This window comes from Sesamum indicum, linkage group LG6 (assembly GCF_026168435.1).
Source record: "Sesamum indicum cultivar Baizhima isolate 11 linkage group LG6, ASM2616843v1, whole genome shotgun sequence".
Taxonomy (NCBI): Eukaryota; Viridiplantae; Streptophyta; class Magnoliopsida; order Lamiales; family Pedaliaceae; genus Sesamum; species Sesamum indicum.
The window spans coordinates 27694761-27707271 of NC_142662.1; the positions used below are offsets into that span (position 1 = coordinate 27694761).

General features: G+C 39.0%; 2 protein-coding genes across 2 annotated transcripts; both read right to left on the reverse strand.

Annotated features, from left to right (window-relative positions):
* Window positions 1-58: 58 nt before the first annotated feature.
* Window positions 59-3120, reverse strand: LOC105163020 (pentatricopeptide repeat-containing protein At2g21090). The gene has a single exon (XM_020695174.2). It carries the CDS (start codon window positions 2955-2957, stop codon window positions 1353-1355), a length of 1605 nt encoding a protein of 534 aa, XP_020550833.1. The 5' UTR covers window positions 2958-3120; the 3' UTR covers window positions 59-1352.
* A 133-nt stretch (window positions 3121-3253) lies between these two features.
* On the reverse strand, window positions 3254-9599 carry LOC105163021 (long chain acyl-CoA synthetase 1). Its single transcript, XM_011081222.3, has 20 exons — window positions 9392-9599; window positions 8515-8663; window positions 8279-8342; window positions 8067-8156; window positions 7907-7963; window positions 7745-7793; window positions 7209-7285; window positions 7062-7101; window positions 6900-6994; window positions 6551-6718; window positions 6152-6262; window positions 5610-5697; window positions 5463-5529; window positions 5271-5346; window positions 4945-5062; window positions 4416-4661; window positions 4190-4329; window positions 3915-4097; window positions 3711-3833; window positions 3254-3630 (listed from the first exon to the last, which is right to left on the reverse strand). The coding sequence occupies exons 2-20, from the start codon at window positions 8658-8660 to the stop codon at window positions 3583-3585; spliced, it is 1986 nt and encodes a 661-aa protein (XP_011079524.1). The 5' UTR covers window positions 8661-8663; window positions 9392-9599; the 3' UTR covers window positions 3254-3582.
* Between the last annotated feature and the right edge of the window lie 2912 nt (window positions 9600-12511).

A 12511-nucleotide genomic window follows, 5' to 3' on the forward strand; every position in this document is an offset into this window, starting at 1 on the left:
GAAAAGAAGTAGTTTAGGTAAAAAGCTCACAAGACTTGCGTTAAAATACAGAAGGATGTGGTAAAATTGACGCACTACACAATTCAGTGGCACAAATTATAATAATGTCATATGATATATGATTCAGTAAAGAACGGGCGGGCGCTCTCTCTATTTACAAGATTCACAATTCTTAGAATAGAAGAGTAGTGGTTCCTGTACTGGCTCCTTTAACTTCAAAATAATGGCACTCAAATCAAATAGGGTGTTCTTTAAAGTTGAATTGCAATAAGGTCACCTTTTGATTGCAGATCGGAACTTGTACCAAATTCAACAGTCAACAACAGCACCTGGTTTTGCCCATTCACAAGGACCCGATTCTATGTCCAAACACCACATGCCAGCAGAGATGCTGTCAACATTATAGGTGGTAGTATTGAAGAATTACCCAGAGATTTTCATCATTTATTGATGGATTTTTCTGGATTTGGACCCTGCCAATTTGAATCCTATAACCATGCGGTTGCCTTCCTTCAGATTAGCGGACTACTTGAACTGCAAGTAAGAAATGCTAAACTTCCTAGCTTCTTCACCTGTTAGGATTGAGGAAATAAGTTACTGTAATGGACTCTACCACCCATCAACCCGTTCTCATTTCTTCATCAGCAAAAAATTAATCATCAAGATGCTGCTATAATCCAATCACTGGACTATACCTTGCAGCATTCATAAACAGTAAGGATGACCGGATATATGCCAGGAATTGTCCCGGAAACGGTCTGCTTTTTAGATTACCAGTCAACTGTGCATTTGGATGCTACATTGACAGGTCAGGGAGTTCATGTGCTTCAGCGCAACTGAATACAGAGACCATTTCAATTGTATGTATAACCAATCCATCTGGCTTTATCTGATGGCTGATAATAGTATCATCTTGTACAAAATTATGGATCAACTCTACATGACTGGAAAACAATCACGGCTTTCACCGACTGCATTGGCAGATCTCCACCAGTTTTGGTTAGGATCACAATTTTATCATGATGAAGTTCCAACATTGCGGTCAAAATCTTATAGCAGCTTAAGGAAGCTCCTATTAGGTTGCTATGCACAATGCATGTCAAATGAAACTGATGTTTCAACTGGCCTATTTCTGTCTTGTTTCTCCTCTCATTTTTTTCATCATCACAACATCTTTCTCTCATTCTATTCTTGGCTGTGGGGTTTCAGTGTGGCATCTATAAAGTACTCTCAGCCTTGAGAGTGTAGATGATAAGGCAAGATACCGAAAGTCTGGGAGTCCGTAGGGACAGCTAAGAAGCTGCCAGGCTGTAAAAACTTGTCAGGATATGAATAACCAACCCATCAGGTTATCAAGTGACACGTGAATTATATTCAATCCAACTCCCAGCCTTCTGTTTTCTAGCATGCCATTTTTGGACCATATTCTCCAGCTGAATCACAGCACTCCGAACTCCATTTGCACCATATATCTTGGATAGGACTGAGTAAACTGCAGGGTGATCTTGTTCCAGTTTGCATATTCCATTTGCTGCAATCTCACCAACCTCCAGACAGGAATGTAAGCCACAGGCCCCAAGCAATGAACCCCAAACAACGACATCAGGCTCAAAAGGCATCCTTTTAATTAATTCTTCTGCCTTTTCCAGCTGACCTGCCTTACCATATAGATCTACCATGCACGAGTAATGTTCCATCTCTGCTTGCATTCCATACTTTGCTTGCATGGAGTTGAAAAGCTCCTCACCTTCTTTAACCATTCCTCCATGCCCGCATGCTGAGAGAGCATTGATAAATGAGATCTCATCAGGAACAATACCACTCTTCACCATCCTCTCAAACTCCTCCAATGCCCTAGATGCAAGTCCATGTCTTGCATAACCTCCAATAATCGAGTTCCATGATACCAAATTTTTTATCACCATGGACTGAAATACACAAAATGCTGCCTCTATATCCCCACATTTCCCATACATGTCAACAAGGGATGTTGCTAAAACCACATCTAGAGGAATACCAAATTTCAAGATGCACGCATGAACTTGATTGCCCATAACAAGAGAGGAACAACCTGCGCAAGCATCTAAAACACTTGAAAAAGTATAATGATTAGGACGTGTTCCAGAGTTCATCATCAAGAGAAACATATCCAGAGCCTCCGCAAACTTCTCACATTGCACACAACCTCTAATCATGGCAGTCCATGAGACCACATCCTTTTCACTTAGCCTATCAAAAACTGCTCTTGCTTCACTGACCATCTTATTCTTCATATACCCATTAATCATGATACTCCAAGAAAAAGCATTTCTCTCGGGCATCTCATCAAAAGCCCTCTTAGCCTCACTTATCAAACCAAATTCCATATAACCCAAGATCAACACATTACAGGGCACCACATCTTTCTCTAAGATCTCATCAAACACTCTATGAAAACAATGGCAATTACCTAAACCAATGTATCCCCTCATTAAGGCAGACCCTAGATAAATGTTGAGATTAAGCCCAAAATGGATCACAAGAGCATGCAACTGTGGAATTAAAACATCAAACTCCGTATCAAAAAATGCGCTCATAAGTACAGAAAAAGTGAGCTCATTCGGCCTCGAACCATGTTCGATCATTTGAAGGAAATACTGGTGAGCTTTCTGCGGGTTTTGTGCATCCCGAAAACCTGAAAGCATGGTGTTCCAAGAAACGACGTCTCTTTGAGGCATCTGATCGAACAGTTTCTGGGCTTCTGAAATTTGACGGGTTTTAAAGCAGCCGTTGATCAAGGAGTTCCATGAGACGACGTTTCTCGAGTGGGAATACTCATCAAACAACTTGCGGGCTCCAACGACATTGCCGTCGCGGAGGCATTCATTGATCCTGTGGTTTAAGTTGACGGTGGAAAGCGTGAAAATGTGGAGGGGAGAAGCCCGAAAGAGGGGCGCAAATGCGCGCGGCAGGGGCATTGACTGGGGCGAGAGAGAGAGAGAGAGAGCGGAATATGTTTGAAACAAAGCTCATATTCTAATAATCATAGGTTAAATACACTTTACATTTTACCCCATCAACTGTACCTTGGGACTTGGATCATATTCATCTTCATGGGCTGCGCCTGAATTAATAAAATATAACTGTAAATCACATATATTTGTTCTAATCAAGAAAGGGTGAAGTTGAGTATAAGGTAAAAAATATTAAACAATCTTTGTGCATCATATATGGAAACTTACGTCCATAAACTCTAATAGAAAATAAGAGAAGATGCCTAAAAAGTGAAAACCTTCTTCCTTCACATCACAATAATGCTTCTTCTCTCTAAACGTTTGCTCATGCCATTAATTACAAGGATTGAAGTTTAACTGAACTCAGCAAAGTAGTTATTACACCTACCATCATCACCTACTTGCTTTCTTTTACATCATAAATAAATATGTCAATATGGATACATAGATGCTCAATTATTCTCACATAAACGTCCTTCTGCAAAATGGCAATTACGTTCCCAGTTTTTTCTCAGCTGCAGCCTGCAGTGCCATTACAACTGTTATCAAACTCAAGGCAAGCCATTGCTGCAACTCAGTATACATATGACTATGGCTTGGCTGCTCTTAGTGTTTGATACAGCGCATCAATTTCCACCTGCATTATGGTTGGCCTGACTATTAGAACGAGTAATGTTGGTTGATCGCAATAGCAAACTGGAAAGGGGAAGTGGTTACCTTATAATTTTTGAGCAGCCTGTCTCGTCTCTTCTTCAGCGTTGCTGTCACCAATTCCTTTTCAGACAATTCAAAAAGCTTAGGCTCCACAATTACACCTTTTATGTGCTCGAATCCTTTCAGCTGCTTTCACCAAGAAAATGAATCAGTTAGAGGATGAAATCCATCTTTCTCAACAACAATTTCAAGAATGATGTATTGGACCTTGTTTCTCTCAGCAGTGGACTTCAGCTCAAGGAGGATGTGATCTTTGAGCTGGTCAAGGGAGCATAAATCCATAAAGGATCCTTTCTGTCCATTCTGCTGTGCCCATTTCTTGGTGTTCTCCTCATTCGGTACCACAACAGAAACCAGCATCGACTTGAAGCTGTCTCCATACACCCATATCTAAAAGGAATGACGGGAAAAACACAATTAGGGAAATAGTTACGGATTTGAAAATGCCAAATTCTTACGCATTATCATTATGTGATGCTTACATCTTCAACAATAGGAGTAATGCCGTAAACTTTTTCCAAATATTCAAGAGCAACATACTCTCCCTGAGACAGCTTAATAAGATTCTTCTTTCGATCAATGATTTTTACGACTCCGTTGGGTAACATCTCTCCAATGTCACCTGAGAATAGTGATGGTTGATTAAACATTCGGTTAATTATATTTTTCGTTATGTCGTATAATGGTCTAATATAAAATGAAGAGAACCTGTGTGAAACCATCCATCCTTAATGGCTTCTTGCGTCAACTCCGGGTTCTTGTAGTATCCTGCAAATGTTGTTTTCCCTCTAAGGCATATTTCACCACGAGGAGGATCTGCAAGCGGATCATAGCCCATCTCTGGGACTTCTTCTAGACAGATCTCATTATATACAAATGACGCACCAACTGTACCAATCATGCACATCTCATCTGGAAAGCCGATAGTGGACAATCCACAACTCTCCGTCAGTCCTGCACAAATAACTTTGCATAAGCTCGAAGTGTAATACACACCTGAACTGCAGGATGACGTCATACTAGATAGCTTTCCAATTAGAACAGTAAGACACTGTCCAATAGCACTTTCATGTGATTGTGATTCAAAGGAAAACATAACGTAGCAAGTAACAATATGGTCGAACTTTACACCATATAATTGCACAATGCTTGAAGAGCTTTTTTCATCTCCTCTTGCATTTTTGGCCTATTCTAAATGGCATTTGCTTGTCCATTTTGGAACATAAAGAGTTTATACCGTAGCCTTGCACTACAAAAGCACAGGAAGTAACTCGAAGGAACTCCTCCACCTCACTGCTTAATGGTGCACCACCAGAGACTATCAGACGTATTCTGCCACCCAACCTGTTCTTGACCTTAAGAAAAGCAAATAAAACATGTTAGACACCAGGTTGTTTTCAGCTTCCCATCAGGACGAGATGGGGCAATGTAGGATCAATAACCAAGTAGTGTTATTGGGAAGATCAAGAGCTGGTTATTTTGCCCTTTCTGGAAGCTTGGCCTAAGGCATGATGGCAGCATTCAAAATGTAAATCAAATCAAATGACAGAAGACAAAGGCAACCTTCCCGAAAGCAAGTAGATCTGCCAAAGGTGATGCATCTTTCTGTTTGTACCCTCGATTCATCCAGTAAAGTTTGCTGTATCATGAGATGCAAAGATATTAATTTCATCACATGTGTTCACTTTCATACTTGTGCAAGGAGAAAATAGACTTATTGAAGACCAAGAATCCTAATAATAGACAAGTTACTACTATTTGTAAAGCATGTGGAAAATTTTTCTCCTCCTCCAGTTGAGTTCTTCAAGTGCTTTTAAGACTCCTGGAGAACAGATGAGAGCAACCATTAAACACCATTAGGCATATTGGTGCAAATAAATGAGCAGAAGCAAATATCTATGCCTTCATGAACTCGCTCAAAAACTCGAGGTACTCCTGCCAAAAATGTCGGCTTCAACTCCATCAGATCATCCCTTATTTCATTGATATCCTTCAACAGGAAGCAGAAGAAAGATGATCAGATATCAATGAATCGGCCACCAGAAATCAGGGCCTGAAAACTCTATTTGCTACTCCTTAGCCTTTAGAAATCAATTGTGGGAAACAAGAATTTCACATATCTTATTGTTTCAGATACAAAAGATGAATAAGTCAGAATGTCTTTTCCTACAAAATTACCATCCCTCTCTGACATCATGCTTGAGTTTTGAGCAACATTGATTTTTCACTTTTGTTTTTCCTTTTATTATAAAAGATTCTAGCTTTTGTTTCATTTGAGCATGGAATTAGGTTGGTTGCATTTTGCTGAATATATCTCCTAATATTTAATTTGTCTGCCAGCTAGCATTCACACCTATTGTCAAGAACGGATGCATCTGGTTGACAAAAGATTCATTTTCTCATGGCAATATGAGTGCAAATGAAATTAAGTTCTAGTAACTTACCCCATGGTAGTAGCCAACGGAAGCACCCTTGTGGAAGAAATATTCTTCAATCATACGATCGAGAATGTGAGCTAGGGGTAGGAACGATATGTACACATCATCCACTGTCATCTGTCAAGGGTCCAGACAGTAAGTAGTTCAATAACAGGTTAAAGAAAATAAAATTCCTCCTGCAGAACTTATAAGACTTCAATATTTATCACCCAGAATTCAGAAAAAACATATATGGTATCACGAATTATACAGCTGCCTCAACAGGTGATATCACTTTTGGAACTACTGAAGCTCACATGATAAAATCTTACAGAAAGTGGAGAAGGAGATTAACAAACCAGAAAAAAGAAAACTGTAATGAGTACAATGCTAGAAAATCAGACTACATTAAGAAGTTGCACTAACCTTATCTTCAAATTGATCCATGAAAAGATCCACACCTCTTATGTTCGTTGAAATGTTTTCATGGGTTAATATGACACCTTTAGGAGCACCACTGGTGCCACTAGTGTACATTATTGTGCAAATGCTAGATGGTTCTGGCGGTGAAATCTCAACTGGATTTTCTCTCCCCTGACACAAAGGAAGAGCAGATGCTAAGAAGCAAAATTATGCTCAGACCTAACGAAGTATTGAAAGATACTAATTAGCAAGGACAAACATATTTTCACTTCAAACAGTACTCGTGGTCACTAGAATATTCAATTGCAGCAACAAGGTAAAGGAGATGATAAATGGGTTAAAAGAAATTTACCATATTAAGGAATTCAGTCCAAGAACATGTCTTTATGCCAATACTGGCAGCCTTACCCTGCTGTTCCTCTGTTAATGAAGTGAAGCAAACAATCACTGCAACCAAAACAGAACTTGGTGAAAAGGTTTTCAGCAGGTACAAGTAATTCAGATTTACACTCACATTTTAGCCTTCGTGCATGAGTGCATTCAGGATTCAAAAGCTGCAATCAGGATTTGTTTAGAGTCAAGAACCCATTCCGAGAACGTAAACATAGGACTGATGCTGATAAACCAACATGAAAATACAGAATAAGTTTGTGATGCTCACTTCTTTCACTTTCTTATCTTGAACAAAAACAACATCAATCTCAGCATGATCTAATATGTAGTCAACTGCTCCCGTGCCTGCCATAACGAAAATCAGCAAGGTCATTTAATTTTTGAAGTTGCAGTTGAAAAATTATCCCAACTACTCGGGATCTTCTTATTCAGACCATATATATGGTAAAACTTTTGTATTGTCTCCAAAAAAGCCAAGAATTGACGAGAAATTGATGTTGAGAAACTTTTGGCAAACCATTTCATTTAGCAACGTCTTTCTCATTAATCTCCAGTAACTCAGGCACAAAAAATTGGAAACCATTCAGGTAATGCTGGTTTTTTATATTTATTCTAGAAAATTTTGAACTCACACATACTATAACTGAGAAAGATTAGCCCTGCTAAGGCACAAATAAGAGAGAGCTCAATCATTCCACATCAACACCAAGAATCCTATAGGTTGAATACAGAAATTCTAAAAACCATGCAAAAGAATGTAATCAATTAATCTGAAGTTACTTCCAAGAAAAGCAAGATGTTTACCAAGGGTATCATATAGAGGGACACAAATTAGGCTGTGGGCGTTGCAGGCCTGACAAGTTGATGTTAACACTTCAACAATTGAGATGAGGGAGAAAAAAAGAAAAAGAAACAGACATAAAAACCATTGGCGGAAAAAATTGAGGAAATCATTCCTAAACCGACCTCCATCGCCACAATCCACTGAGGACAATTGGAGCTGTAAATTCCAACTCGAGCACCCTATGATAAATAAGACAATTGATGAGTTCCATTAAAAAGGATATGGAGTTTATTTGATAATCCATTCAGTATCCATACTAATGCTTTATATGCATTTTCTTACAGGTTCAGAACCATGAGCACGCAAGGCAGAACCAGCATGCAGAGTTTCTTCGTACACTTCCTTGTAACTTTTCCATACATAAGGTCCCCACTGAAGGTGAAAGATTGAATCAGGATTTTCAACACAAATTTAGCCAAACTAATATACAAAAATACGACTGTCTAGTAGATTATATAATAGCAGTAGAATTAAAAATAGTGTTAACTTTATACCTTCCCGTTTACCAGCTCTCGCCATCCCAGCATCCTATTCCCAGAATGTTTCTCCGCTGATGCTCTGCACATGAAAACTTTGGTTTTGCTAATGAACTGGAAAGATAATCCTCTAAACAAAGTTCTTGATTGCAGAAAGACCTGCTAACAAGCTAGTGAAGTTTTAAGGAGTATAAACTTGCAAGACTATATTTGCTTTAAAATTTTAACTTTGCTAAGTATGCTACCAAGATCACCTGAAAATTTCCCAAGCAGTGGATAAATTAGGATCAACAGGTGGATAAGCATTTCCGGCCAGTAGATTCCGATAAACAGGACCGACTGATGGTTTCCCATCTCTGCCTTTCTTTCCTTCTTCTACCTTCACAGCAAATTTCTTCATTTTCTGCAGAAATTTCTCAAAGAATGCCTAAGCATAAGAGAAATGGTGCGGTGTAGAAGTCTACTAATTCAGAAAAAAAAAAGAAAAGAAAAAGAAACAGCAGACATAAGCAACAACAAGAAGTCTACTATTCCAGACGAAAAAATTCGATGTAAGCAAAAATTACGGTCATGGAAGAAACCGAAAGAAAGAACGTCACTGTTGACCCACCACCATAAATGGGGGCAGGACTACAGCCTTATTCTTAGTTGATCATAAATGCAGTTGGCTGACTTGTTATAATTAGCTGGGAAATTAAAATCAAAGAAAACTGGCCAACCAGAAAAGTTGATGCATGCTGAAATTTAACCATGACCTTTTCAAGATACAGTATTGGTACACCTGTCCGATTGTATTTGTGTGCCAAAATTAGTGTTAGGGGCTTGATGGTTAAGATGAAAAAGGATAGACGATCAAGTTTTACATACAAACCTGAGTTACGTGCAGCAAGAAGAAAGAAATCATAGAAGATATACATACATAGTGTTAGTATTCTTCGCAAAAACTACTAAAATGGCAGCACCAAAGAGTATCATAATCAGAAGTTTTCTTGGCAACTAAAAGAATTTCAAAGTAGAAGGAGAAGTTTTTGGCATCATCTCCAGAGAGAGAGAGAGTATCAATTAATGAAAAAGGAAACAGAAAAGATGGTGAGAAACCATGTGAAGATTCCAGTTTAGAAAAGAACTTACAGAGGAAAGCAGGTGTAAGGCAGCTTTGGTGATGAAGGTGGTGGAGAGGGAGAGGGTGAGAGGCCTTTAATACGCTGGGTGAGCAGAAACTCATAGCAAGTAAAAGCATATGTAAAGAATGATGGGGCAGTTGGAAATAGGTTGATTATTGGCAATAGGAGGCGAGACTCCAGAGATAGACTCTACCAATCATTCAATGCGCCACACCTTACAGCTGAGCTAAGGAATTTTAATCATCTTCCTTCAACTCATAAAAACTTTTAACAATTTTAGAGCCACAATTCAGTAGTCAAAGCTCAAACGTTCTAAGTTTCACATACGAAACTGATTACTCAAACTATTTTCTGTTAGCAATTTATACTTTTACTAATTAAAATTACTTTCGTAATGCCTTAAAATCTGAATATTATTTTATAGCTATAGAATTCTGAACTATCTGTCTTTATCATTAAGATTATGTATATGCTTTAAAATTAAAAGTTTAATGTTATCTCAACTGTTGCAAGATTTTTGTGGCCCCGCACGACTTTGTTCTTTTCTGGCACTAGTGAGACAGGACAGCACGAGATTTTTCTTCCTTGTAGTATCTTGGAGATATTACTTTCTTCAAGAATCTCTGGTACCCAATCGAGGAACAAGCGGGTTTTGTTAGAGATAGTTGTCAAAGGCACCCAAGAGGATTCAAGTAATATGTTTGTGGGGTATGGGGGGAAGGCATTAACAGGGCAGAGCCTAATAGCCTAATAGAGCTAATTTCGTTCACCACCCGTGGCCGTCTCTAATTAAAGGGACTGACGCTGACTATACCTATACTTATGCTACTATACCAACTAATATAAGGATCACTACATTCAAGCAAAATTTAAAAAATAATATAAGTTAATGGTGTGTTTACCGTGTTCAATATAAGGAATCAAGTCTGATACAAAACACTTTTAGCCCTATATAACTCAACCCATAAAAAATAATGGGTTGAAGCTCCACCGACGTGAGCTCAATGTTGATTATGTGAGTAAAAAATGCTCATCCGCAACATTAATGAAATTTCCAAGTAGAACAAGTAATTTCCTTTTAGGACATTATCAAGACAACTACCCGTCAACCACCACGTTAACGAATTTACTCTCACATGAAAGGAAATGCAATAGCAATACTGGTGAGTCCTCAGTAATGACATGACTTAAGAAGGAGAGGAGGACAGGTCCAAACTTTGAAGGGGTCTGTGTAATGTTAGGTGGACCAATTTAATGAGCAGCCCCTCCTCCTCTGTATTTATTCTATTTCATAACCATTTGATCCAGCAACCAAATCACGTCCATGAAGAATTTGCCCTGCTGTAAGCAATGGTTATGGGAAAGGCATTGCCATTGGTGTTATCAATTACAATAATGTTAGTAAGTGAACCAAATTCACAATAACATGCAGCTGATAGTTTGACGTTCAGAATAATGCCCAACTGTTGAAGTCGGTCATTACAAGAAGATGGAACTGAGTGCTGCTCCAGAATACGCACAATCGTTGAGAACAGAGCACAAAGCCTTGTTATCTTGTTGCACCCACAAAACAGAAACAGATGCATCATGAAAATCCCATGTCTGGAGTGGGACCACAATAGCTCTTCATATATTATTTTCTTCATTCTGTGTGATGCGTGCGTGCAGACGCAATCAACTTGTGATTAACTCTACAACAACTGAAACTTAAACTAACTCATACCAACAACAACATTAATAAACTAGTCGAAATTTGAAACAACTAACCACAAGTAGGAAAATGTTAACATCCTAAACTCTACTTGTTTCTTTTTATCATTTTAAAAAAAAAATTGATAAACTAATAGTACGTACATCTCCCATAGAACAGCCAATTAGTCCCACAGTTTTCTCTACGTATTTAACAATTACAGTATATTTTGATTATTTCAGAATGGATACACAGTGAAAACTCTCATTAATGAAGAAAGCAAATTAAAAAAAAGGCTAAGAACAGTAAAGTGGACAACTAGCGTTAACGTGTCAAGTAATGCATGCTTAAACCCCATGAGCAAGTATCAAGCTTCCCATCTCTTTGTTATTAGTAGACAGAAGGAACAAAAGTCGACATAAGTTGTTTCAGGTGGAGATGGGGGACAGTTGTAGAGGATCATTATCTTTGACATCATGTTTAAAAGGAGGGGCCCACTGCCTATGCTGGAACAGTCGAGGAGGTAGCGGGAGAAGACGGAGTCAACCATCAAAGCACACCAGTAAAAATGATGCCTTCCCAAGTCCCAACAGCGAAGGCGTGAACATCCTCGCTGACGTGGGAAAGGCCGGACGAGGATGATGTGATGGTGTTTTTATGGTCGGAGGGGGAGAGGCTTCTTGGAAGTCTAGCTGGAGAGTTGGCGGATAACCCCCACGTGCACCTCAAAGCTCACTTCTACTTGTGCGCCTATATCAAAGGGATTGTCTGTGGGAGAGGAATAGGAGTCATCATTTTCTTCCCCGCTTAAATTAGAGGCGAAGAGAGAATGTGAATATAGTAATAGATTGGGGGGGGTCTCCTACTTTTACTTCTACTTTGAGAGTGAAGAAGCAGTTCCAAATGGGATTTGGTTTGGACTCTGGATAGCGTCTGAGGGCTTCCATATCCATATGAATAAGAACCAGAGGCCAATCCTCACCATAGTTTCCGATTTTGATTTATAAAAACGGATCTGAAACATCTCCTACAAAAGAGAAAGCTGACTCGCATCATTGTTTCTAGTAACTGGCTGGGGAGGACTTCAAAGATCAGAGTCTTATATCAGCCAGTATTAGTACCTTATTTTTCATCACATTTATGTATGCGTAATAGAACAAACATTCACATGACTCACTGCAAGATGATCTTACTACTATGAGCTGAGCAGCCAGTCAGCAGTTGCATTACGTTATTGCTGAATGCAAACAACAGTAAATTTTCATTGAGATGCAAACATAAGGAACTTGCAACATAGTGCCTCACCACAAGCTGCTGTTAAAAGGAACTTGATAGAGCACAAACTAATGCACTGCTGTTGCCCTGCTCGTTACTGAAACAGCAACCCAATATCAACCCCCCCCCCCTCTCAGGTTAGAGCTCCCAATGGAAGCCTGA